The sequence below is a fragment of the Trichogramma pretiosum genome, unplaced genomic scaffold (genome assembly GCF_000599845.2).
Source record: "Trichogramma pretiosum strain Unisexual culture from Peru unplaced genomic scaffold, Tpre_2.0 scaffold119, whole genome shotgun sequence".
Classification (NCBI taxonomy): Eukaryota; Metazoa; Arthropoda; class Insecta; order Hymenoptera; family Trichogrammatidae; genus Trichogramma; species Trichogramma pretiosum.
The window spans coordinates 302535-330101 of record NW_019640845.1 but is presented as its reverse complement, the minus strand read 5'-3'; the positions used below and the strand labels follow the sequence as shown (position 1 = coordinate 330101).

The 27567-nt window shown below is 40.5% G+C and overlaps 6 protein-coding genes and 1 non-coding gene across 7 annotated transcripts in view; 5 read left to right on the top strand and 2 right to left on the bottom strand.

Annotated features, from left to right (window-relative positions):
* Positions 1-18727, top strand: part of LOC106657500 (A-agglutinin anchorage subunit) — a 32463-nt gene extending 13736 nt beyond the window's left edge. Inside the window, exons 2-4 of the mRNA XM_014379050.2 lie at positions 12881-13500; positions 14582-14702; positions 15548-18727. Coding sequence (XP_014234536.1) covers positions 12881-13500; positions 14582-14702 — 741 coding nt within the window. The 3' untranslated portion in view covers positions 15548-18727. The remainder of the gene's footprint in view (positions 1-12880; positions 13501-14581; positions 14703-15547) is intronic.
* Positions 1-20928, bottom strand: part of LOC106657418 (peroxisomal leader peptide-processing protease) — a 47167-nt gene extending 26239 nt beyond the window's left edge. Inside the window, exon 1 of the mRNA XM_014378948.2 lies at positions 20849-20928. The gene's annotated coding sequence lies outside the window, so the exon portion shown is untranslated. The remainder of the gene's footprint in view (positions 1-20848) is intronic.
* LOC111694652 lies at positions 8134-8352 on the top strand. The gene has a single exon (XR_002763684.1). It is a non-coding gene; the product is annotated as a small nucleolar RNA U3 (small nucleolar RNA).
* A 684-nt stretch (positions 20929-21612) lies between the features above and the next one.
* LOC106657498 (nucleic acid dioxygenase ALKBH1) lies at positions 21613-22863 on the top strand. Its single transcript, XM_014379047.2, has 4 exons — positions 21613-21721; positions 21798-21915; positions 21980-22133; positions 22206-22863. The coding sequence occupies exons 1-4, from the start codon at positions 21626-21628 to the stop codon at positions 22753-22755; spliced, it is 918 nt and encodes a 305-aa protein (XP_014234533.1). The 5' UTR covers positions 21613-21625; the 3' UTR covers positions 22756-22863.
* Positions 22864-23010: 147 nt separating this feature from the next.
* On the top strand, positions 23011-24143 carry LOC106657499 (WD repeat domain-containing protein 83). The gene has a single exon (XM_014379048.2). The coding sequence runs from the start codon at positions 23154-23156 to the stop codon at positions 24057-24059; it is 906 nt and encodes a 301-aa protein (XP_014234534.1). The 5' UTR covers positions 23011-23153; the 3' UTR covers positions 24060-24143.
* On the bottom strand, positions 24135-25135 carry LOC106657522. The gene is made up of 2 exons (XM_014379102.2): positions 25043-25135; positions 24135-24959 (listed from the first exon to the last, which is right to left on the bottom strand). The coding sequence occupies exon 2, from the start codon at positions 24754-24756 to the stop codon at positions 24253-24255; it is 504 nt and encodes a 167-aa protein (XP_014234588.1). The 5' UTR covers positions 24757-24959; positions 25043-25135; the 3' UTR covers positions 24135-24252.
* Positions 25136-25245: 110 nt separating this feature from the next.
* On the top strand, positions 25246-27551 carry LOC106657520 (prolactin regulatory element-binding protein). The gene is made up of 4 exons (XM_014379099.2): positions 25246-25525; positions 25689-26065; positions 26141-26865; positions 26951-27551. Exons 1-4 carry the CDS (start codon positions 25388-25390, stop codon positions 27034-27036), a joined length of 1326 nt encoding a protein of 441 aa, XP_014234585.1. The 5' UTR covers positions 25246-25387; the 3' UTR covers positions 27037-27551.
* Positions 27552-27567: the final 16 nt, after the last annotated feature.

Genomic DNA, 27567 nt, shown 5'->3' with positions numbered 1-27567 from the left:
AGCATACGACATGTATGTACACATTTACGCACACGAGTAGAGGAGGTGCAGCAGCAACGGCGGTCCGCGCGCACACACACACACACACGTTATAATATACGATGATATATATACGCGCGGTGTGGTAAGGGAAAGATTCGAGCGAGCCTCTTAATCCGACCGCACAAACATAAACACTCACACACGCACGGACACACATTCGTATATGTGTGCTTTATATATGTGTAAGAAATGCAGCGGGGAGCATCCAGAGCGTAGTCTGATCCAGGGGTGGGGTTAGCAACATGCGTTCGCGCGTATGTGTAAGAAAGTCGGAGGAATAAAATAGTGTCTCTCTCTCTCTCTCTCTCTCTGCACACACGAGAATGTGTGTGTGTGTGGAATCGGTAGAAGGGGAAATCGGTATCATCGATGTATGTACGCGCGGGACATGTAACGTTGCCTATACGTATAGTGGTAGTAGTAGCAGTAGTAGCAGTAGATGTAGTTGTAGTTGTAATCGTAGTAGTGGTAGTAGTCGTAGTAGAAGACGAAGAAGAAGGAGTTAAAATCACACACGCAAGTCGCAACGTTGGCTGAGGCCTTTTTACGCACACACACACACACACACACACACACTAACACAAATGCTCGTTAGTAGTATACACATGTTTATGCGCGCGTGCGTGTATATAGATGCAAGCGTGCAAGCATTGCTCTCTTTCTCTCTCTCTCTCTCTCTCTCTCTCACATTGACACACACACACACGTATCTCACTCACCAACACACCCACACGCACGTAAGATTCGCAACGCGCGCGCACGCTTGCCAGCCAGCCTGCCTGCCTGCCTCACTCTCTTGACTGACTCTTTACGCCCGTGTGTGTGCGTGCGCGAGTGCGAGAGTATGCGTGTGTGTATTTGTGTTGCGACGATTGGCCGGCGCCTCTCGGCCATATTATAAAGAGGCGACGTACGGTGCGCGCATAGTTAATATTCGCTCGAGCCAGCAGCGCGCAACACGCACCGCAACTCCTATATATAATATACATTTATATATATATTTATATAGCAGTATACAATATATATACATCAGTGCTATCGCTACCGAGTAACATATATATATCCAAAGTACATACACCGATAAATTTACCGATATATGTGCAGCAAATCTGTATCGAGGGCAAAAAAGCGTTAACCGATTTTTCGCCAAAGATACATATAAAACCGTACACACGTGACAGACGTTTGTACAGTACATAATAAGCGAGTGTGGATGTATCGGGCATCTCGTTCGCGTATAACCGCGTGCATCACGTGCGCAGTCCAAAGCACCAACGATCGATCTCGACCATAACTAAGAGGCAAAGATCGGTAATAACCGTTCTGGACGACCAACGTGCTTTTCGGCCAACTTTCGTTTTCCGATCCTCGATCAGCTGATCGGCGGCGAACGACCACGACAACACCACGACTTGGACGATTTTCTGCAACGACACGGGTGTGCGTGCACAGCCGATTCCTTCGGAAATCGATCGACGAGAGAGAGAGAGATAGGACGAACTTTTTCATCGCCGCGAGTGTGACAATTGCGACTGGCTGTCGGTTAGTTGCTTGTTATTATTGTTGTTCTTGTTGTTGTTATTGTTGTGCACCAAAAAACAAGGAAAGAGAGAGAGAGCGAAAAAAAAATCGTAGCAACGTACTTACGTATACACGGCGCGCACAGACCACACCGTAGCTGAAGAGCAGCGCACGGAGTCAGTGAACCGTGTAACAAAACGCATACAAGCACCATACAGTGGATCGTTGCTCGCTTCGTCTTCAGCTTTTTTTCTGTTCCGTTACCCATCGCACGTTTGTCGCAGAGTCAAGGTCACCGGAGAGAGAAAAGAAAGAGGGACGAATTTTTTTCTTACCCGAAGGGAGAAAAATCGGCAATCGACCGGTTGCGTCGTGTTCTTTACGAGACAAAACGAAACACGTAAGTAATCATTAGATACTATCTCCGATCGTGCGACTATGCTCGACGTGCGGATCGCTAAGTTCGATCGCGAATTTTGACGAGTCTAAAAATACAAAAAGATTACGATACAATTTTTCCAGTAATTAGTATAGATTTCAAAAGTGTGTTGTTATTTTTTTTTTTTTTTTTGTTTTAAACGAATGTTTTTGTACAATACACAAGTACTTGTACGATGTATTTATAAGAAAAGAAAGAGTAAGAGAGAAAGAAAGATAGAGAGCACGTGTAACGGGTTTTGTTTGTTGCGCTTCTTCTCGCGCTCTTAGTCACTCATCGCTGTGAGTGGTTGCCGCTGCCGTCGTTGCCGCTGTTGCTGCTGCTGCTCGTCTCGCGTTTGATGTGATATTTTTATACGAAAAAAAAAGTTTATCCTCTCGCGTCGGGCGACTATAATAATTTTAATTCATTGCGCGCTTTCGTCCCAGTATTTTCAGTGTATGCGGCGAGACGCGCGTGTATCGGGGTTAGAGCGTTGATTTTTTTTCTCCACGTTTTACGTATAAATGTAAAATCTCACCCTCGAGCAATGAATAGAAAAGTAATCGTAACGAGCGCGGTACGAAAATCGGAAATGATATTTTCGGAAGTAATCGTATTTTTGCAAATCACTATTGGGACAGGAAGAAATGTGTACGACGTATACGAATGTAGCGCGCGATGTACTTTCCCGCTCGTCGTTTCCGTTTTTTATGTCGCTGGCACGTAACTGAAATTAATTAGACCAACGATAGGGAGTATTGATAAAGAGAGTAACGCGAGCTCTTTCTCTCCGATCGTTCTCGCAAAATAAATACGCTGAACGAGTAGTACATTTGCGTACGCGCGTGTCACTGTAAACGAGGTACAGCGAGATATCTATATATGCGGGTGCGACTTTATTTTAGATCGGCATATCCTATTTTTAGGATTCGTACGCATAATTCTTGCTCGAGCTGTATCGTTTTTCTCGCCTCGCGACGCGACACACGATCGTACTCGACTCCCTTTTTTTTTTTTGCATAACAGGATCTTTGCGGGGTCACGGGGGTGCATCGTCGTCAAGGGAGGTTTCGCCTCTCGATACATCTCTCGAGCGGCATAATCCGATACGATCTCGTGTATCGCGACGTTACGGAAAAGATAAAAATAAACATCGCGGAAAAATCGTATGGACGTAAGGAGTCGTGTGCGAGCTTGGGCTGTTGCCTTTCTCGCTCCTATGTGTACGTAGCATCGGTGAAAATTTATGCGACTCGTGGAATACGCGGCAGCTATAATAGGAAACGAGTACGCGACAAAAAGTGTCGGTGACTCGTGCGCGCTAGGATATGCACGCGGGGGGCGGTGCAGTCCCCGCGTATACGGGGCTATCTTTAGCGAAGCTCCGATCGGTGTGCAAGCTCTTGTGGTACGCAAGCGCGAGGCGCTCCGCGACTTGCATCGATTTCTCGTGCCTATCGTGAGGGAGGAGGAGCTACACGATATCGTCGGGTACGATATATATTTATACGTATTATACGTGTGACACCTGTGGACTCGTGGCACAGAAGAGGTGGAGGGTGTCGCACACGCGCGCAACAGGTGCGAACATCGTATACACAAGTACGTAATACCGCTTGGATATTATAAGTGCGCTGACGGAACCCCGGGCCTAATCCAGTATATTATTACACATACACACGTATACGTACAATCGTCGAGTTTCCATCTCTCGCGTGTGCGATCGTCGAGAGAGATTGGCAACTATATATGTAATGCATAATTGCCATTATCTCTCGCGTCACATCCTAATGGCAACGCGCGCGCTCGCGCACATTACAATGCCTAATATTTATTGTGATTCTGTTTTTTTTTGTTCTATCTATGTTTCAAAATCGCGACGCGTGCGTTACGCAATTGAGTCTGTCTCTCGATCTGCCTCTTTTACGATATTATTATACATCGAAGTGCGTCGGTCGTAGCACCGCGCTGGATCTTCGCTACAAATGCAGCTTTGTGATAACGATACAATGTACACACACGCGCATATGGGAGATTGCGTAACGCGCTCGTCGCGAATTCTGCCAACCGGATAGCCGATGTGGCACATTCCTTTTGCGGATCGTCGTCGCGATTTGTCTCGTCTCGTGTATTTATGTGTTACGAAAAAAAAAATTGTATTTATAATACGATAGTAATGACTATAATCGAGGATAATAATTCTGCAATATACTTTTCTAACTATATAAATCCTTTGCGTATCCGCTTCGACGCTTATCTCTGTCTTTTCATTGTTTTCCTCTCTTTTTCATTATTTTTCAAAATTTTACGCATTCGACCAATACACAGGCTTGTACATACGTCGAGTTTCCGAAGGGTTCAACGAACCCGATTATATACACAAATATAATACGCGACGAGGTGTACTGTATGGACATTGAAACACTGCCAAGTATGCGTGCAGGAGAAGCGCGCGAACGAAAATTTAGAAGCGATAATTGCCGTACGCATTGAAAATCTCGTGCTTCGGCGGTGGTGGCTTTTTTCGCGCTCGAAGATCGGCACACGTATTCTAATAACGATCTGTCGTTTTTTTATTGCGCAACTTGTATCGACGACGACGACGACGACGACGATTCACTCACGTCTCGAATGCGAGAGAAAAAGACGAAGAAAAAAAGGCAACGTAATAAGCCTCTTCTCGTGTGCATGTAATGCGCGCGAGACACACAGCTAGTTAGCTGCTATATAGCTAGGATCAGCGCGCGAAATTCGAGAGACAAACCGCAAAGCTGTACGTACGAGCTCATACAGCCGCACGCATCGTGCATGTGCCTATACTACTGCCATGTACTAGCATCGACGACGACGACGACGACAACGATTGAAAAACACGCGCTGATCGCGAGCCGCGTTATTATATTAATTAAGATTTTTCGTTCGATCGACGAATAACGTATAAAGCAACGATCGCGCTCATGCTCATATTTGTATGAATCGCGCCGAGAAAGAGTCGATGCTTGCTGCTGTTGCCGAGAGAGAGACCGTGAACCTCGATTCAAGGACGCGATCGAGCTCTCCGTGTGTGCATGCGTGCGTTTATAATTCCTCTCTCGAACGCGCGCGCGCGCGCGGAATAAGAGAGCCAAAGAGAACCTCATGGATAAAAACGACGATACGTCAAAATGTAAATATACACAGCACACGTACTTTTCTCGAGCAGCAACAGCGCAGGCTGGAATTAATATATTTATATACCGCACTTCAGTATGCACGAGATATTCCGCGAGGGAAGGTAGAGGGGCAGTTCGACCGTGAACGACAAAAATGTCTCTTCTGCAGTGCAGCGCGTATAACTGCTGTCTTTTAGCGCTTTGCGCGCGCGGAAAAACGATCCCCCGGCGCAGCTCGAAGCGCGCGACGGATTGCTGTGTACCGCAAAACTTTTGTTCGCGAAACGCGCGATCTTTCGATGCATCGGTGGAGAGCAAACAAACGAAAAAAGAAGGAGCCGATCGCGCAGGTATATAATTCCAAATTGAATAGGCTTATTATTGCGCGAGCTTTTATGACGATTTTCATGCCAATAAAAAGAAGGTGCACACGCGAGGACGCGTATAAAGCCGAGAGGCAGACGTTATGTATGATTTGCACGCGCATAATGTGTGTGCGCGCGCGTTATATATATAGAGTCGCCAAGCTGTCTGCGCGCGCTCGAATGCATTGCGCGTCTCTCGTTCTCTCTCTCTCTTTTCTTGGCCGTAGTCGCCGTCGTCGTCGTCGTCGTCGTCGTCGTCGCCGCGTCTCTCGTTTTGAAACGCCTATCTTACCACCACCACCGCGGCTCTGCTGCCCATGACTCGAGATCGCGTGAGCTTATGTGTATGTGCACACACACTCTTGCACGCCATTTAAATACTTTCCGCGCTTTTCGATAATTAAGCTCAACGCGTCGCGTTCTTTTTTTCATTTATTTTGTTTTATTTTATTTTATTTTTTTCACTCGACACATTGTCGTCGTTTCACAATTTATGTTGGCCTTATCTTCCTTTTTATCTCTCGTTCTCTTTTTGTTTTGAATTCACCCGATTGAATGCAAAATAATTACAAGCCTTACACGCGTGCACGTATACCGAACCGACGAGTACGCGTGTGCGTATATGAAATATATTACAAATATAGCTTGCGTGTGGTTTAGCCATCACCGCTACACTGTCACACGTACATAAATACGTATATGCGCGTAAATGAATTACATAACGAGCAAATTAGTTCTCGATGCTAGTAAATACACCGAAACAACGAAGAAAAATCGTGTATTCTTATATTTAGCTGATTTTTGTAAGTATACAACTTTTTTGGCGTCGCAGAAGAGTCACTTCTCATCTCGTAGTTAGTTAAGAAAGTGTCGATCGAGAAATCGCATCGATGCAAGGAGGCATTTTTTTAAATGTATATTTACACGTGTGTTTACATTTATATTCGATAAAAAGAGTCAAAGAAAAAGAAACGAAAAAAAATCATCCATCTGTGTTAGTCTCTGATCCACTCGCTGCCGCAGCAGCAGCGACAGCAGCTGTCATCGAACGCGAGGCCTTTTTTGCGCTCACCGCTTTGCAACTTTTTATACTGGAATTTCCCTATCCTCCTGCCGTCGTCATCAAAGCGACTCTTTTCGACGTTTAAATTCATACAACTTTGTATGCGCGTCTTTGCGCCTCGCATGCGATAATATTTCGACGACGGATTTGTGTTGCTCAAAGTTCAGACGAAGCAGTGACTGCTGCTGCTGCTGCTGCTTCTGCCGTCGTAGCTAATAACGTCGTCCTAGAAATTTTTCAGCTCTAAATATATACGTAAGAGCGTCTCGAGCCCACGAGCGAATTAGACCGCCTTCTTACGTGTTCATTCAAGTCTTGTAAATTATTAAGTTTTTTTTATGCTCGTCTATCGGTTCATAAAAAAATTGTCTACCTCGAGATGTCCATCTCCGTTCTTTACACGAATTTGTAACGTAAACGAAAAATCACAATTAATTGCTATGCCATTTCACGCGCTCGCGCGCGTGTATCCCCAAACATCTGCAGTGTCAATGGTGTCGCTAAAATATATACATTCCAATTGTAAACTCGGCGATTTTTAAACTGAACCGAGCATTTGCAATTTGGCATCGAATCAAATGTTGTTATTTACATTCGACACGCGTTCGCGCGTCTGTCTACGTGAGGCATCATCGCGTCCATGTGTAGCATATACACGCGCGCGTATTATATTTAAAAGGCACACTCGCGCTCGCGCGCGTGCACGCGCCTCGTGCGAACGTCTCGCAAAACAATGACCCTGCCGCTCTTTAAATTCACGCATCGGATTTCATAGAGTAATTTCTGTTTGTTTCAGTTTTCTTCGACAGCCGTCGATTACAGTCGAGGATGAAAAAATAAATATATAAATAAATAAAATACGCGGGCCACGGCTCTGGTGAAAATTCGATAGGATGTCATAGTACGCATTTACGCGCGTTGTCTTTATAGTTTTGCTGATATTATTATATTTATAGAGAGCGATGCATCGAAGGCGAATGGAAATCAAAACAAAAAAAATTAAAACAAAGCGACGCGCGATAATAGGCGGAAGAACGAGTTCGTTTAAAGGTTATCGGTAACAAAAAAATTTATGGAATCGACGCTTGACAAGATAACGCTGAAGATAACTTATACGCTTATAAAATTAGAAATGAATTCACGAGACTTTTCTCGTGCACTATTGAGCCGAAATAAAGAAGAAAATTAATTTCAATGACGTTGAGTTTGTAAAGCAGTTTAAATACTTATTCCCAATTAGTTAGGATTCAGTTTGATATAAAATATAAAAATTGTTTGAATTTTTAGTCTTTCAATGTTAAGAATTATAAAAACATGTGAATGAATTGATCGATGAACGAGTGCGAGCTCGCGCCACGATGCGCAATAGCTATCATCAGTGATCCAGCGCACCTACTAAAAGACATGGATCTCGTCTTGCGCGTTAGCGTCAAAAATTGATGCGACTCCACTCGCTCGATAGTTCATAACGTCACCAGTACGCGGCTACCATGCGTTTTTTAATAGAAACTCGCAAGTGAAACCCAAAAGTTTGGCGCTTAAGAAGTGAGGCAATTTGACCGAAAAGACAAGATCATACTTCACAGGATCATTTCTGTAGTGTATCTTCACAGACTCTCTACCCAAAGTAGGAGTCGATGCAGCCACGAGGATGAGACGTGGCTGCCCATTCTGAGCGTGAGGCTGGCGGCCTCGAGCCTCTCATTGCGGAGGCTCGGCCTGCCAACGATGATCGTTCACCTCCGGGTTTCATACCCGGGGGGATGGATGGGTAGCTGTCTGAGTGGTCATGCTCTTAATAATTCAAAAATAATTCAAATGATCCGCATGTGCGCCACAGACGCACGTGCGGAAGATCAAGGAGGTTAATGTTTCACTGTAGGCAAAGTCAAAAGTTTGTGTGCTGACAGTCTGCATCGACTTGAATTTTCTTTTTGATGAAAGGGGGACTACGTATAACGACCATTATGATATAGCCGAGCGTATTTATAAAAGCCGAAATGACGAATACACTCTGATAATAGGGTAATTTTAACAACGCCGAGCAAGAGTACACAGAGTCAATAATTAATTATTTTGCCACCCGAGATTGCTCATCTCATCATTGATAACAAGTTTCAAATGCGAAACTCATGATAATTCGTTGGCGCAAAAAGTCCATTACACTTTCAAATCAATTACGGAACGACGTCACGCGCGCGCGTCGTTTGTATTTATTATTATTTTTCTCAAATGTTGCGCGCGATCGGCATCGATACGTCGATGTTTTCGAAGCGCGAGAAAATAACCGCGCTCTGCGCGTGAGTCATATTTTCTCGGGCTTGTGACACTATATGCTCGGCCCTTTTTCAATAACAATATTATGTAGCAGAATCACGTATTTATCACGGACCTTTGCTCGCTTCTCTCTGGTCGTTCTCTTCGTTGTACACACATCAGAGAGAGAGAGAGAGTCATTATCTCGCTTTAATAAGACGCGAAGAGTCCGGCTTTTTTACCCCGATAATCTCGCAGTGTATGTATGTGTATGTGTGTGTCACTATATTAAAGGCGCACTTTATATCTCCTTACGCATACAGCAGTGTATGCACATCGTCGACTGCAACGACGTTGCTTATATGTAATATATTATCCGTATAAATGCAGTTGACTCTCGCGACACACGCACAAACACGCGCACACACATTTTCAATTTATTTTCGGGTCATCTCCGCGGTCTTTCATCCAAGCGAGAGAAATTTTCCATTTATCCATGAGAGTTTATTTAGTCTGCCGCGCGCTCAGCGGTTGCGTCTGATGCAGCCGCCGCAATCGATGATTCTTAATGCGTATCTGTCTTATGTATACTGTATGGGTGTAAACAGAAACACGGACGCACGTACGCGAATTATTTATTTGTTTATGGGAGAGACTGCCCTAATTGTAACACAAAATCTACGAATTAAAATCCTGCGTGTTTTGTTCGAAATAATTGTCAATATTTTATTTGTAAATATATTTCATAATTATTTTCATTTGTATATAAGTATGAATCAATTGAAATTCAATATTATATATTTTTAAACTTTATTAAATACAAATGTATACAAGTTTTTATTTTCATAACAAACCGTGAGCCACATTATGCAGTTCGTCGCAATAAGGCGCGCGCAGTCTCTCTTACTTCCGAAATTTTCCTTTGCGTGAATCAAAGTCGGCTGCACCGCGCGCGTATTCTGGATTTTTCGGCGCAGCAAAGCCGTTGGACCACTTAAGAGTCCCCCGCGCTCTTTTTTTTGAGAGAGAGTGTTAAGTGTTAATCGCGGATTGAGTCATTTTTGAGGCCGTGATATATGGAAGCGATTTGCGAATCCCTCTCCACGAGATCGAGACTCGCGCCTCGATGCAGGATCGCAGCAGACGCACGGAACGAGAAGGAAGAGGAAGAGAAACGCGGAGACCACCTGGCACGTGCCATATATCATAGCGTCCTTTCGCGCCCGCGTATACGCCTCGATAATAATGATATTTTAACGTTTGTGCCCTGTATATAATAATACAACATTTTCTCTTCTCTCGTCTTTTCTCTCTCTTTTTCTCGCTCGAACGCGTTCGTTCTGGAGCTGTGCTCTTACGTTTCGAAGATGCACACATATCTTGGCGTTCGCTGCACATGGAACAGCGAGCGACGACGATAGTATATTATATAGAAAATCGCCGCTGCGTCTCGTATCGCATCACTCATTAATAATAATTCTCTCTCCGACATTAATTTAAATGAATTTACTGTCGCTGCGCGAAGTGACACAATTGAGACGATTGTCAGCTACGGAGCTGCTGTATTTATCCACGCATTTTTTTGTCGCCGACCCTTCTTGCAGTATATATATGTCGGACTCGCACACACACACACACGCGAGTTCGTGATCATGCAATCGAGATCGCATTAGAGAAAAGACCTCACCTGACGATATGTTTACAACTACCTATACGCGACTATTACTATCTATAGGATGTCGATGACGACGACGACGACGACGTTGGGGAGAGCTGCCGAACCGGTCGTGCAGTCTTAAGTTATGTACCTGCCTGGAACACACGTACACACGCGCGTGTATACGCGCAGCAGAAGCGCGCCACAGATGCACACGTCTGTGTGCATGCATAAAGAATTTTTTTTCCATTTCATCTCCCCGTGTGCGATCCGCGTTATACGTACCGAAGAGCTGCCCTTCCCTATGCCTCGCGAGCGCGCGCGTTGACGACCTTCGCGGCAACGTACAAACAGCATCATAATTATCGAGAAAGAGAGAGAGAGAGACAGTCGGACGCATGCAAGTATCAGTCCACATCTATACGCATATATATATACGAGAATGCACGATTCGAATGTTTTTCCTCCGATCGTCGATCGTCGATCGCCGTCTTCCAGCAGCTCTCAAATTTTCCAAACGACACTGAAAATATCTAAATTATGCGCGCATGCCACGAAGAAGCGAGAGAAGAAGAGAGGAGATTGTGCGTTGCCGCTGCTCGCGTTCCGATTTTATTTTTAATGACGCAATCGCAATCTCTCGTCTTTATAATGTAATAGTATTGAGACGCAGCGCGAGTGATTTCTCTCTCTCTCTTCGTATGTATATTATTATAATAATATGTGCCGAGCTTTTCCGCGGGAGCATTTATATACCGATAAGTCTGGACCGCGAGGAGAGAGAGATGTGTGTGACACATTCTTGCGTGGCGAGCGTGACTTGAACTCCGTGTCAGGATTATCGATAAATAATAATACGAATATAAAATAAATAATAACGCGAACGAAAGAGAACGACGAGATCTCGTGCAAAAATGCCGGATTAAAATAGCACAAAATCGTGCAATATCCTTCGCCGAGTAGCTGCACACCGGCGCGGTGACGCGCGCGATTCGTCTGCGGTCTTTCTCTCTCTCCGATGTGCCGCCGCACTATGTCAGGTTAACGAAGTTGTCCGTTACATCGCGTTCTGAATTCTTTGCATTTGTATCCCATTGTGCGCAGTCAAATGTTTATTTGCTGCTGCTGCACTAGCTCAGCTATTTCTTTGTCGCTATTATCTCTGTTAGCGAGAAAGACACATATTATAACACAAACCAACTACTGTTTGCTATCCTTATTTTTGAAATTACTTTTCTCTCGACTTTGTGCACGGCGAGTCGATTTTTTGTCGGATGCCTTCGCGCGCGTGTATCAACACATGTATAGACGAAGATGACAGGAGAAACAAATTATGATACGATATTTTCGCACATTGGCACGAATTTATTACAATTAACTGTAATAAATTGGTGACGAAAATTCGGAGTGTTTGCGTGAAAAATGTATCGTAAAATTAATCTGATGAAATCCTGCAATTAAAATCCATAAGATCCGTTTCTCGTCAATATTCCGAGAAATTATCAAATAAAAAAAAAATATAGCCATTCTACGTTGCGGTCATTACAAATTCATTATATCCAACGAGCTATTAGTTCTGTTATTGTTTTGATCGTGGCTCAGCTGATCGCGCCGATATATAGATCATTGTCCTAGTCCCGTCGTATATAAGCGCGCACCTATAAATATATACACTAGCTCCATTTATTTTCAGTTCGATCGAGGTTTTATAAATAGACACGTTTAAAAGTCGGTCTCAAAATTAATTAATCAAGGAACAAGCACAAAAAAAAAGAAATAAAGTAAGTCCTTCTCTCGTCGCGTATACGCATTCGATACAGTCATTCAACGCGGACTCGTTAATAAATCGTGAAATTGAAATTTATTACGCGCATAAATATTTGCAGGTGCTTAAATACGTTACACGCCTGTGAATATAGTATATCTATATTTATATGCACACACACACACACACACACTGTGCCGCACCGAGAAAGCACACTCACGTGCGTGAGTAAGATATAGTCGCGAGAAATCACCAGCTCTGTTATATACACGTATATTTAACGTTTATATGTACCTGTACAGAGGCATACATGCACATTGACGCAAAAAGTTTTTTTTTTTTAATGCCATTTTAAGACGACTATTTTCCGCCGATAGAAAGTCGGCGCTCGATCGTCGACGATTGACTCGTCAGGCGATGTGTGTCTATACAGATACACGCGCACACGCTTGTTTACGCGCGTACTCAGACATTATTTGTGTCGGTGCGTGATATTTTACACGCGAACCAGCGACTCGGACTATATAGGCAGTTTAATTCTATTTGTACTGTTTGACTATTGTAAATATATTTGCTCTCGTCCAACCGCGAATCGGAATTTTTTTTCTAATCTTGAAATGTTGTGTCTCCTGTTACAGATGATGATGCAGCAGCAGAAGCAGCGGACGCCGTTGAATCGGCTCTTAGCTCCAGTTGAATCGTGCAACGAGTCGGGCCTCGTCGACGTCAGGACATCGACGCGGAGCTCGTCCAAATCGCCGATAATCAGAAATCAGAGAACATTGGAAACGAGGACAAGGACGACGTCGAGCACATCGAGGGCAGCGGCAGCAGCAGCAGCAGCAACGACAGCGACGACAAAGACGGCAGTGTCGGCGGCGACGACGTGTCCAGCACGGCCAACGTCTTCGAGGCACGTCCAGCGATCAACGACATCGGTAGCGCCAAACTCGTCAGTCTCGTCGTTGTCGTCGTCAAGCTGGAACAGTAGTCGCGGGTCATCGTCGACGTCGACGTCGTCGAGCATCAGGAGACTGTCCGTGGCCGCCTGGGCCCTGGCGCTGCTGCTAGTGTTGGCGAGCTCGTGCTTCGGAGGCGCCGAGGCCGGCTCCATCATGGGCGACTCGTTCAGCAAGCGCAGCTTCATGGACATCCAGTGCAAGGGCTTCTACGACAGGAGCCACTTCGCCCGGCTCGATCGCATCTGCGAGGACTGCTACAATCTGTTCCGCGAGCCCCAGCTCCACTCGCTCTGCAGGTACAGTTTTCACTACCACCTCGTATCTACATACATTATATATTCTTTCTATTCGAAACGACGATATGAAAATGATCGAGTCCGAAGGGAAGAAGCAAAGCTCGCAAAAAAGGCCGAGCACATCTCGCTGTACTTGGACGCGCGCGCGGTATAAAAATAACACATACGCGGAAGAGCTCGTGTACGTGTGCGTGCGAGTGCATATAGCAGCAGCAGCAGCTCGCTCGAGAAATAAGAGAGAAAAGTGCAGTGTGTATAGGCGCGCTTGGTGGTTCGAGTTCACGCCAAACTCGGGAGACTGCTTGCCTGCGGCTGTCTCGCGCTCGCGAGTCTTGTACACGAACACACACACACGTGCTATACCTATATTTATCACATACGCATACGTATGTGTACGCACACGCATCGAAACTGTCGAGATTTCTCTTCTATTTATAGCCGAGGCACTCGAGAGTGCAGCGGCGGTGGCGATGGTGTGGTGTGTGTGCACTATATACATATATGCGTACGCGCGGTCGGAACCTATATGTGCAACCGCCGACACCGCCGACGCTGCCACACACACACACACACATATATAACGAGTGCAGCTAACACACTGGTTGGATACATATTATATATGTATACCTGTACATATAATGTACGCGTACATCCGTTATTACCTTACGAACGCGCGGGTATATAACGCTGCCGCCGCCGCCGCCTCGCAGGCTCTCGCGCGCGGAGAAGGTAAAAACGCTCTACTCCGCTGCCGCGAATATATTGCACTCGCGGGTGCTTTTCTCTCTCTCTCGCTCTTTCTCATTCACTTTTGCCGTACGTAGGTATATGTACGTGCATACAACCTACGTCAACGTTTTTTCCCCGGAGCGCGTAATATGTATACACACATATCTTACTTTTCAAAAGAGATTTTTCGTACGTGCGTAATCGCGGCCGATGACGGATGTTGTGTGTGCAGCTCGTGTAATCGACTAAAGCTACATACACTTTGAATGATGAATAAATAATAAATAAGGAGTAAGCAGGAGACTCGATGCAACAGTGAACATTTGTAAAATTAATCCATCCCCTCTTACAGAAACAACTGCTTCACGTCGGAATATTTTAAGGGATGTATGGACGTGCTACTGCTTCAGGACGAGGAGGCCAAGATACAGCAAGCGATCAAGATACTGCACGGAGCCGATCCTGGGGTTTAGGTGCTTGTTATTGCATTTATTATTTTTACTCTCGCTCATCTCTTCTCACCTTACCAAATTTCTGTTCTTTTTTTTTTCAATTCGATCGTATCTTTCTATCTGATATCTATCTTCTGTTTTTTTTTCTCGACAATCCATTGTTTTTTATGATTTTACGCAAAGTGTAGCTCTTACATACCCCCTTGTCAAGATAACGAGACCTTCATGCGCAAAATTAGGTAATTCCGTATCATGATAAATTGTTTATATACCCATGGTATATATACTAACAGATTTTTGATGGTATATACGGAATTTCCTTATCTATTTTTTGTGAAGGAACATTTTTTGTGACTTTCGTCGCAGTTTTTTGACCCGCAATGACAATACAATTTTTTTGATCATTAGCAGGGAACATTTTTTGATCCTAAAATTTTTCTAGGATACTCTACGGAAAGGCGATAAAAAAATATCAATCCTGGACTAACAACAGCACGATATACTTCTCATATAATGCATAAAACTAACTAATCAATGAACTTTCTTGAAAAGAGATAAGAGGCAATTTAGCGATCCGATCGAAAGAGTCTGGCTTTCCATTTCGAGCATTTGAATCTCTTGCTGGTTATTTATAAATAAATAACGATTGTCAGTCGAGATATATAATCAACGCGATCAGTTACGCGTTTTTGCCTGGTCATTGTTCGATTATGATCGTACACAGACCGCAGCACTTGTGCGAACGCTAAATTTATGCGTCTTATCTCTTCTCGACAGATCCGACGGATTACAGCTTAAAATCTCAATTGTTCATTCGTATCGATCCGTCATGTAACGTATATTTTTGTTTTTTCTGTCCCCTGCAGGCAAAACTGTTTTAGCAGCGAATACTTCACCAGCTGCATCCAAGCTTTATTATTGGAGGACGAGAAGGAGAAATTTCAAGAGTTTGCTGAGTATCTCGGTCGTAGGAAATAAAAAAACAAACAAACAAATAAGCATACAAAAAAAATCAACAACAAAAAATCATCAGTATCGATCGTATGAACTACACACCTCAGAATAGTTGTAATGCGGCTTTAATGGAATTAGAAATCTCAATGTAAGCTTTCGATAATACAGAGAAAATCAGTAAGAGGGAGAGAGTACATCGACGCTGAAAAGGAAGAAATCGAAAATTACACGTGCCTGCAATGTAAAAGATTGGCAAGAGCTGCAAAGAGAGATTGACAAAGGTGAACCGAATAAAAAAAAAAGGTTTTCGGCTATTATAAAATGAGTGTGTGTATGAAAAGTGTAACTGAAACAACAAAAGTAAAAAAAAAACAAAAAAAAGTCGTACGGTAGTCAAAATATTTATCCCATATATAATTAAAGGAATAAAATCATACAAAAATTCTAGTCGATGAATATAATATTATATTATAATAATAATAATGAATGTATAATATACAATAAATGTATATCCGCGCGCGGGCGTGCCGTGCACGATCACACACGAACAGAAAAACATTACTCACACCTGCAGAGATACGCAAACATATAGAGAGAAAAATAGTTATTGCGGGAGGACTTGCTGAAGATGGCGAAGGAAAAAAATTGAAATTTAAAGAAAAATTAATTAGAAGCATCAATTAGAAACGCGATACAACTAAAAAAAAATTTAATCAACTAAGACAGGAAAACTGTGCACCGCACGTATATCATTTATTTTATTATAATGAATTAGAATTTTTTTTCTTCAAACAATGAATGAAGTATCTATATGACTTATGCCTATATTATTACTGTGTACATGAATTAATTACTATTATATATAGTTCACTTTATTGTAATAGCTTTTAAAAAGTACTACTACGACTACTACAGCTGTTATTGCTACTACTACTTTAACTACAGCTATTTCTATTATATACAATGGTTTGTTAAGTAACGTAAAATTAGCAGTTATTATTATTATTACTATCACTACAATACTATAATTATAATTTTTAATCTAATGGTAACTTTTTTGCGTAAGATAGTTGTAGTAATTTTGTCAAGAGTATGCATTGCTTACATTTTTTTTATTTTTCTTTTTTTTTTTTTAATAGTGTACAATGTATAATGTATTTTTGCGGCTGAAAATGTATGTATAGTGACGAACTCTGCGCGCGTCGACTGGATTTCGAGGTGTTTACATTATATGACTATAATTATATACATGTATGTTTCGGGCCATAAGTGCACGGTATCTTTCACTTAGAAAGTCTAGTATTTGATGTATATTACATTAACATAACAAATATGAATTATGTGTGCAATTGGAGCGTCGAGGTTTACTATTACTTGGCATAATTTAGTTTGTTTCGACAGTGCCTGTGGAGAAGTGAATGACGGGGGAGAGAACGAGGGTTGACTTCATTCTTTGAATTTTTTATTTTATTTTTCAATAAGTTTCGACGCTGTGCCAAACTCGCATCTTTTCATTTTTCTCCAAATACGAACGCATTCGCCTTTCGAAGCGATTTATACATTTACCTGTAGTATTTATCAACTTTAGTGCAGTTAAAATGCCAAGTATTAATTGACTTTAAGTGTATTCAGGAGAATAAAATTGGATAACTGTGTCACCGAAATTCCAATTACTATGGCGAGCGAGGGATGAATCGCAAAATTAAGCTTTTTCTCTCTGTGTAACATGTATAACGTCGTGCAAACAAAATGATCAAAATTATTATAAGAACAAAAAAAACAAACAATTAAACAAAAATCAGAAAAAAAAAGAAAAAGCAAAACCTGGAAAGATGTATTTTCGCGTAACGGGTACATGAAAAAGAAGAAAGTGTGCGAATGAATGAGAGTAAACATTGCTAGGATTAAAAGCTAGAATATTAATTGTGTGCGAGGACAAGAGGTGCGAGAAGTATGAAGAAACGAAAAAGTTTAGAATAAGTTAATAAACAGACCATTCCATAATCAGTATTGTCAAGTCGTTTCGACACACAAAAGCGAAACAACTGCAGCCTGCATTTTATTGTTTTTATTTTATTAACTTTTCGTTTTTAGTTTTTGTATACGCAATAAAAAAGAAAAAATCCTAAGAATATAACTTTTTTTTCTTCTGCATCATGATATTTATGAATAATTTACCGGTTTCACGCGATGAGGAGGATCTTATCGTTTCACATCGATATTAATCACCTACAAATTTGGTCTCAAGCTCGGTCAATCGTATCTTTGTCATAATCAAACAATTGTTTTTTATCTGCTTCATTTTTTATCAATATCTAATTGTATTCACTTTAAAATATCGATCGAGTGAATTTCAAAATGAACGACAGTCAAACAGTACCAATAGTTCATTTTACAAGTCTCGCGAGACGAAATACTGCTTTAAGAAATAACGAGTTCATAAAGTAAGAAATAAGACTACACTTATTTTATTTTGCAAATTTGTAGATTGTAATTATACTTTCGATGGCTGATATATCGAGTCGACTGTTTTTATTTTGTTTATATTATTTTATTATTGCTGCGATTATGATAAACGGTTGATTAATTGCACTGGAATAGCGTGCTTAGTGTAATTGACTATGACTTTATTTTTTCACTAAAAAAAAAAAATAAAAGGAAAAAAAATAAGATTAAAAAAAGCGGAAAAGAAAAAAGAACATCAGTGCGAGAGTCGAAATGACAAATGTGTATATATTATTATTCCATTTGATTGTACTGAGTAAATCAATGAGATTTTTTGTCCCTTGTGCATCCTACTATTAGTAACATTATCGTCATTGCAATTACAGCTTTTTTTCTCATCTACATGTTGCTTTTTACTGGCGTTATGATTACTGCGATATTTATAAATTTTCATTTAATGTGAATTTGAAATAGCTGATATTTTTTGTTTTCTTCCAAAAATGATGGGTGAGATTTCTCCCTTCGATTAATTAAAAAAATTTTACTGATTGACGCTAATAGCTACGCTTCGTGTTGAAAAAAAAGAGAGAGCAGAAAATTATTCTATAATCTATGTAAAAGAGAAAAAAATATTATGTATAACACCGTATTAATAATCTAGAGAGAGAAAAAAACAATCAATTGTTTGCGTGAAAAAATGAACGATAAAAAAAATATAAATAAATACGCAAATATATCATTAAAAAAGAAAAAAATGATTTATTGATTTCACAGATACCCATCCTCTCTCTGTCCAAAAGTGACATTACCCGTACAAAGTGATCGAGTGCAGCTCACTCGATCAATTTATCTGAAACCCCCTCGGACCATCGTATAAAATCGGTAAAATCGCGAGCCAATTAAAGACCGAAGATACATGCCATATTAAGTCGATCTACATGCAACGTTCGTAACTTGGCTTTATACATATTATATGCACAAGTTATGTAGCCAATAATCGTGAATTAGTCGAGGCTTGATTTTTTTTATTCAATCCTCTGACGCAATGTGCATGTAACACACACACACGCATTTGTACACACACGAGTTGGTGCGTGCATCAAATACGTCAAACTAAAATTACATTTCGTTGAAAATAGAAGCAGCCTCAACTGCAGATAAGACGACGATTGCAAGGCGGGCAATTTTTCCTTATTTTTATTATAATTTGTGTATACAAGTATTTTCCACGTCGAGATTCGCTATCGCGGTGCTCTCGCACGGTATGCAATCGGATTATTTGAGCGACGAGCCGACTGACCCCTGACTGTGCGCGAGCCTCGCGGGTAATACGTATATTATACTTATAGGATGTAGCGCGCGGCGCATCGAGTCGAAAAATTGCAACGCGGTCAATTCGTTATATATAATAAGACGCCCGCTCGACGAATAAACGAATTAAACGAGTTCTCCCCCTGCGTGAGTGGCTATATCAAACCCATAAATTAAGGAGGTCTGTACCCCACTTACTAACCTACAAAGTCGAAAAAATTTGTTTTATTTATATCTTTTTTTCCAAATCGAATATCTAAAAACGGCTCTGTGAGAGCATTTATTTTGTTGCTTTGAATAGCTGGTAAAAATTTTAGCTAATTCCACCGACCAGATTTTTTTGAAAACGTGTTTGAAAATTTCAAGCCAGGGAAACGTGTGAAAATTTCAAACACGTTTTCCGAAAAATCTGGTCGGTGGAATTAGCTAAATTTTTTACCAGCTATTCAGAGCAACAAAATGAATGCTCTCACAGAGCTGTTTTTCGGTATTCGATTCGGAAAAAAAGATATAAATTAAACAAATTTTTCGACTCTGTGGGGTACAGATCTCCTTAATGCGACGATTTATATTATGCGAATTCGTTGACGTCATTCGCGATCGTCGTCGTCGTCTTTAAAGCACGTGTGGCGACGACTTTTTTTTTCTTCGCTGTCCTCTCTGCAGCTATACATAAACATAAACTATATATAAAGAGCTCATAATTTTAATTTTACCGGGGCAGTTGCGGTTTATATATAATACCCAAACGTCGATGGAAAATTATACGCGCGTACACGCAGATTGGACGAGCGCGACGGAAATCTAGATTATTTTTACATAATTGTAAACGGGAAAGACGAAGGTACGAAATGTGCACGCAGTATCGTGTACTTTATAGCCTCATAGATTTTCAGTTTAATTTGCTCGGGTGCGTAATATAGGTACGTTATTGAAGCATTCAAATCGTTTTTTTTTTTCGGTGCTGAGGGAGAGAGTCAAGGTGAATCGGCGAATGTTTTTAATATCGATCCCCGCGAGTAACTAACAGAAATCAACATTATAAATGAGGAGATACGTGAAGTCAGAGTAAAAATAAAAATTTTCCGAGAGCTCGACTGAATGTTTCGAACAAAATGAGGATGTTTGCGAAGCAAGTAAACGCACGAATTTATGCAGCTTTTTAAAAAAGTATATCCAAGTAAAAATCCGAGAAAACATGTTTGAAAATTTTCAATTTTACACAGGCATCGGTATCCCCTTGAAGCAAGAAATTTGAGCTGGAAAATATAAATATCGCATGTCTGTGTGTGTTCAAATGTATGTGCACACAATACATATAGACACACGTACATGTAAGATACGCCTGACGAGCTCACCTCTCCCGCTCCGTAATCCGTAATTAAACGTCAAAAAATAAAGGAAAAAACGATGCTTCTAAAGAAATAATAATTCAAAGCAAAATAAAAAACATTTACCTTTAAGTGTATTCCTGTAATCTAAACTGTCATCGTCGTCGTACTCTTCGGTCGCTCGGCAGGCAAGTCGATTTTTTTTATCATAAAGCGTATTTACGCGCCATCTTTGCAGAAGCTTAGCTTCCGAACGTCGGATAACGTCGAGTCTCTCTCGCTGCAATGATTCGCCGTATCACACGCGCGTAGAACATTGAGAGGTTATATACTTACGGCGAGAGTCTCGCGGAGTAACGCAAGATGAAAATGCACTCCGATCAGACGTTTTGCACTTTCGGCGTTCGAGTCGCGATCGCTGGAAAATGGAAATCTCTTTTATATTATTTATCATAAAAACTTAGCGAGCGGCTGATAAGGCTTGTTACAAGTAAACGCGCGCGCGCGCGAGGGGCAAAGGACACGGGTTGACCAACTTTTCGTATCTCGTTTTAACACAACACGTATTGCGATATTAAGCGCTAGATCTGCAGCTATTTTTTTGTTGGGCAACAATAAGCGCGCGGATTAACTGCGCGACGTCAGAGAGAGAGAGAGGCTAAACGATAAGTGCAAACGAATCTGCCTATATGTGCAATCGAACGGGGAATTGAGCTCTCCTAGGAGACACCGCGCGCACGCACGTTTTTGTTTTCGAATTGATGACTGCGCTATGCTTTATGTGGGAAATCTTGACACATGTGACGCCCGCACCATGTGCCACAACTACATACAGTACTATCGTGACAGAGCCGAGAGCAGACGAAATAGTTATGCACAGTATACCCATGAAGCCGCACGAACATGACGTTTCGCGATAGTTTCAAATTTTACAAAGCTAGAAAACCTCCACCGGACTTGTCCGAGGTGATCGACATTCGAAATCCCGATGGAAAAATTGTAAGAGAATCAAGTTTGACGTACGAATTGTTGTTCAACTGTTCTAACAAAGCTCTGCCTTCAATTGTTTTTTTAGGTTAAAAAAGTGAATGTATCTCCCTTTGGAGCTGCATGTATTTCCGAACAACTACAAACGGATTTGGACTTTAAACCAGTTGAGAATTGGAATGTTTTTGAATTTCCCAGTATACCAGGTAAATTAATATTCTTGGAAGTTTTTTTCGATTATTTTCAGCTATAAATCATTGCTTTTTTCAGGACTGCTGGTGATCGAAAATCCATTCAAGCCTGAAAGTCAAAGAAAATGGATTTTAAAATGTTTGAGAGATTATCCATGCAAACCAAATATCACCAATCTCGATGCACATGATGTACTAGAAAATGGTACTACGTGGTGGGATGCTTGTTGTGGGTAACTATAAATATCTAAATTTTACTGACATATTTTTAAAACAATAGCTTAACAATCTTATTTTATTTTAAGCTTGAATCCCAGAAAAGATCTGGTTTCAAAATTAAGATGGACAACTTTGGGCTACCATCATAATTGGGATACAAAACAATATTCAGAAGATTTAAGAACAAAAATGCCAGAGGATTTGACTCACATGACAAAATACTTTGCTAAAGTTTTGGGTTTTCATGACTTTGAAGCTGAAGCAGCAATTGTCAATTACTACAGAATGAATTCAACTTTAGCTGGCCATACGGATCATTCAGAAGTCAATCTCGATGCACCTCTCTTCTCTATAAGTTTTGGCCAGAGTGCTGTATTTTTAATTGGTGGGCCTACGCAAGAAGAACCTGCGCATGCCATGTACTTACGTAGTGGTGATGTCATGGTAATGTCGACTTCGTCGAGACTAAGGTATCACGGTGTGCCAAAAATTCTTTATGATCCTGAAGAACTATGGAATTCAAAAGACTCTTGTGTAATCGATGATGACTGGATTAAAGCGAAATCGTACATAGCTGATGCTCGAATCAACGTAAATGTTAGGCAAGTTTTGATGCCTGGACAGCTGTCATTGTGACAGTTATTAAGAAATGTTTTTTATAGAGACGTAAACAGAAATATATTTATCGTTTTTAAAAAAAACTCAAGTCATTTTTCCTGTTACAAGTGTATTCCCTTTTATGATCATTTATACACTGAACAAAAATTATACAACTTGAATGTGTGAAAACTTTGGAGTTACCGCTATGCGTCAAATCAGTGCGCATAGAACAAATGCGAGATATAAACTGCGTGTGTTGGCCTTGCGATGTCGCTACCTGTCGGGGACGTGAGCGCAATGTTTTGATGCGGCTGGCGGCATCGCACGTTTTGTCTGCTACCATTAAAAAGTCATACACGATTTTAAATTCAAAAATAATGTTCATTTGTTAAAAGAGTCATCGATATTAGTAATTTCCAAATGAAAGAGTAAAAATGGATTCCGAGTATGCGTGTAAACGCCTCTATTGCAATCAAGGTGCCATTAGATCAGTTAATTTTAGCGAAGATGGAGCATACTGCATCACCAGTGGGTCCAGCAAAAAAGTCAAACTTTGGAATCCCTACAAATCAACTTGTTTAAAAACTTACGCTGGTCATGCTAACGAAGTTATGGATGCAGTCTCATCATGCGATCAGAGTCAAATAGTATCATGTAGCATGGACAAGTCAGTAATACTGTGGGATGTTATTGCTGGAACACCTGTACGTAGGCTTAGATGTCATACAGGAATAGTAACCACAGTAAGATTCAATGAACTGTCAACAATTATAGTATCTGGATCTCAAGATAATTCAGTTATGTTGTGGGATGCAAGATCTAAAGCCATAACACCAGTGCAGGTTTTACCTGATGCAAAAGACTCTATCTCAAGTGTGAGAGTTTCTGACCGAGAAATTCTTACTGCCTCATATGATGGTTTTATTAGGAGGTATGATATTAGAGAAGGAAGACTGGTTACAGATTGTATGGGAGAAATTGTAACATGCGCTAGCTTTACCAAAGACAATCGATGTGTATTAGTCAGCTGTGCCGATGGAACTATCAAACTTATGGACAGAGATACTGGTGAACTATTAAGTGAATATGAAGGATTAAAAAAAAGTGATTACTGCATTGAATCAAGTGTAAATAAAGACGATAATATAGTTCTGTCTGGATCTAGCGATGGCAGAATATGGATGTGGAATTTGATATTAAAAAAAGTAGTTGGACATTTATCCGATGATCAATCACAAAAGCATCCCATCATTTCTATTGCTGTACATCCAAGCAAAAATTGTTTCCTTGGTGCTAATAGCCAAGATATTCTTTTGTGGGAAAAAGTTGAATCTGAATAAATATCTACGATGTGAAAATATTTTGTAAATAACCATAGCTTTTAGATATAAAAATTTTAAATATAGATATTTTTTCCATTTCTATAAAGAGTTTATTTAACATTATAAACATTCCTTACTACTTAACCAATACTTAAATTTTAACAAAGTTTTATACAAAAATAATCACTTATCTACAAAAACTAATTTTAAATCAAATTTTAATATTGTGAAAATAATCTTCATCCAATGTTCTTTGCAAGGAACGCAATGCCTGTTCAAAGTTATTAGCTGATTCCTGCATTTTGCACACCGCTTCCTGCAAAGTTAATTCACTTTTCACTAACTGTTTATTGGTGTCGACTAACTGTTCGACAGCATTGTTGACTGTTGTGGTCATGAGTTCTCTGATATTTCTATCAAGTGACTTATTGCAGTCTCTCAATTTTCTATGAAGCAAACTGTTATATTTGACGCAGCTTTTTTCGACTTTGTGCACCCTGACCTCGCTCGTGTACGAGCATGTGGATGGATCGACGGCATAGCCGACACTGCTCACACTGTTATTCTCGTCGTCGGACTCGAGAGCCTCGCCTTGGATCGTACCGCAGGTGTTCTGCACGAGCATAGTAGGGAAGCTCATGCCCGCCCTGATGGTGACTTCGTCGTCCGATTCAGGTGCTTCACCGGACACTATCACGGCTTTCGGTTCTTGCATAATTGTAATTTCTACAAATTTTCACTTTACACGATGCCACGAAAAAATTACGATAATGAGAAATCGACTCTCGATTGCACCGATCAAGTGCAAATCTGCACTTGCATATTTACCGTGCGTTCAAACAAACCACAACAATCTATCGACTGGACGGCAGCGAATGAATCAAAACTACGTGTATCTAACGATGCGAGTTTCGGGACCTGTCAAATGTCAGTCATGATTCAAAAGACCTTTAAAATCGCATGGTGATAATCGGAAATTTACACATAATTCCTCCACTTACTCAGATAGCAATTGAACATGCTCAACAATCGCTGATAATCGATTCCATATATTGAAAAATCCATAATTCACGTGACATCGTTGAGAAATATGTCAGTTATTGAAAGTTGAAATGAACGCGCAATCTAACCTTTAGTATCTGTTACATACGTTTCGCGACACCACATACAACGATACAATACAACTGTCGTGGCAGAAGATTCACACCAGACGCTAGACAGTTTGATTCTACACGCGACATCGAACAGACGCTTTTGCCTGTCATGCGTCGACGTTCAAGAAATTCATCATTAACATCAACATCACCGTCCATTACTGAAGGATTTTAATAGAATACAAAAATAAAATGTCGTGGAAACGAAGACAGGATGGCTTACTAGCCATGATCAATTTTCCACCTTACTCATTGCAGATGCTTACAAGCAGGCATGTTTTGGTTGGTGGTGGTGGTGGTTCATCCAAGACAGGCATTGCAAATGGTTTTGTGAGTATTTGTTAACATAACATTGGAAATTTTTTGAAATACTTAGTTATTTATGAAACTCTTTGCATGCGAGTATGATGCAGTGTGTGTTTCTTACATTGACATAAGTGTTTGCAATCTTTAACTGGCTATATTTTTTATTGAAATATAAATTTTCTTTTAGGAAATCTTTGAAATTTCTCACAATGGACAACAATTTGTTGCTGAAGAAGTTACACGCTATGAAACAGGACCTAATGTTGTAATGAATAGTGCTACTTACAATAATGGCAAAAAAATATGGCTTGTTGCTGGTCAAGAAAGTCACTGCCAATTGTATAATATACAGCTCAAAGTTGTGACAGCTGAAAATGGTGAAATTTCTAAAAAATATAATTTTCCAAAGCGAGAAGATCTTAGACAAAGAAGGAAAGGCAGTAAAGAAGAACCATCTTTAAAAAGGGAAAATATTGAAGATATCAAAAATGATACTACAACTGAAAAACATAAAAAGTTACAACTATTAATCAAACCTGCAGATAGTATACAAACAGATTTTGGGTACGTCATTACTTATAATAATTGTTATTTATTAAGATGTCAGTGCACATGTTAATTGAAAACTTTTATTTTTAGAAGTGGACAACCTTTGCAGAGAGTCGTTAGAATAAGTCCTAATGGTAATATCATGGCTACTGGTGGAACGGATGGCCTGATCCGCCTATGGCACTTTCCCCAACTTAATAGTTTACATGAACTCAAGGGTCACAGTAAAGAAATTGATGACATTGATTTTTGTCCCAAGTCAAAACAAATAGCTACTGTGGCAAAAGATGGCAAACTCATCATATGGGACGTCAATACTTTTAATAAAAATAAAGAACTGTCTTGGAACCCATCGGATACGGAGAAGTGTATTTTCAAAAGATGCCGTTTCCGTAAAACAGTCGCCGACGATAATCCGTCGAATCCTAAACTCTTATTTAGCATATCAAATTCTCTGCCTAGTAGAGATAGATCAAGAAGTAAAATGCATTATGGCTTTCTGCAACAATGGAACGTCGATCTCGGCCAAATGGACAGAGTCGTGAAATATAAAGAAAATCTTTCCGAGCTGGCCGTGTCGGACGATGGGAAATTCGTAGCTGTAGGTACCATGTCCTCGGGGACGGTAGACTTGTTCATAGCTTTTAATCTGCAAAGATTACTCCACGTGCCCAACGCTCACAACATGTTTATCACAAATTTGGAATTCTTGCCGACGTCTCTGGATGGACCGGCAATAACGAGCAATTGTGAGACTGCTGTAATTAGTTGTTCAGTGGACAATAAGATCCGTATTCACAGCGTACCTTACAGACGTAAGTTTCATTATTTCAAAAATATGGTGGTTTATAAAAAGAATGATTCACTAATTTTTTGTATATTTTTTCTACATTTTTACAGATGCACTGCCGTTTTGGCTATTCGTTATATTCATAATTGTAAGCATATGTGGTGCATTTATACTTTGCAGTTACCTGGGCCTCTGACCAGAAGCGCATTTAGCGAACATTGCTTGTCACAAGCATGTTCAGATTTTGTACATTAATTATTCTTGTTGTGGATTATTCGTGTTTTAGTAAGGTTGCTAATAGTTTCACGAGAATGTCAAACAGAACAGATTACTTTGTTCTTTTTCTTTCTGCAACAAAGATGAAATATTGCATTATATAAATATACTTATAGAAACCAATTGTACAAGGATTACAGATTATTATTATTATTATTATTATATTATTGCAAGTGAGCAAAAATGAAATTATGCATATATTTTCAATTATTATATTCTCTCTGCATGAAATACTATTATATTTTGTAAAGGGTCAATCGTCTTGCGCGACAACGTTGTTTTTTCTTTCTTACCGCCTTAAAAAGAAGATTATTCTTTTTATTGTGCATTATACTTAATGTAAATTTTTTTTAGCAAAAAACTAATGTTACTATTAAAATATATTTATTATGACAATGGCATTGTTGACAGTAGGGTGACGTTTGCTGGTTAATTAAAATTCATGCGAATT

What these genes read in the sequence shown, in the direction of transcription:
- LOC106657498 (XM_014379047.2), top strand. Translation starts at nt 21,626, where the DNA reads ATGACGTTTCGCGATAGTTTCAAATTTTACAAAGCTAGAAAACCTCCA. An exon ending in TGAATTTCCCAGTATACCAG is followed by an intron (nt 21,916 to 21,979) that starts GTAAATTAATAT and finishes TGCTTTTTTCAG; the next exon opens with GACTGCTGGTGATCGAAAAT. An exon ending in TGGTGGGATGCTTGTTGTGG is followed by an intron (nt 22,134 to 22,205) that starts GTAACTATAAAT and finishes TTTTATTTTAAG; the next exon opens with CTTGAATCCCAGAAAAGATC.
- LOC106657499 (XM_014379048.2), top strand. Translation starts at nt 23,154, where the DNA reads ATGGATTCCGAGTATGCGTGTAAACGCCTCTATTGCAATCAAGGTGCC.
- LOC106657522 (XM_014379102.2), bottom strand. Translation starts at nt 24,756, where the DNA reads ATGCAAGAACCGAAAGCCGTGATAGTGTCCGGTGAAGCACCTGAATCG.
- LOC106657520 (XM_014379099.2), top strand. Translation starts at nt 25,388, where the DNA reads ATGTCGTGGAAACGAAGACAGGATGGCTTACTAGCCATGATCAATTTT. An exon ending in AGTATACAAACAGATTTTGG is followed by an intron (nt 26,066 to 26,140) that starts GTACGTCATTAC and finishes TTTTATTTTTAG; the next exon opens with AAGTGGACAACCTTTGCAGA. An exon ending in TCACAGCGTACCTTACAGAC is followed by an intron (nt 26,866 to 26,950) that starts GTAAGTTTCATT and finishes ACATTTTTACAG; the next exon opens with ATGCACTGCCGTTTTGGCTA.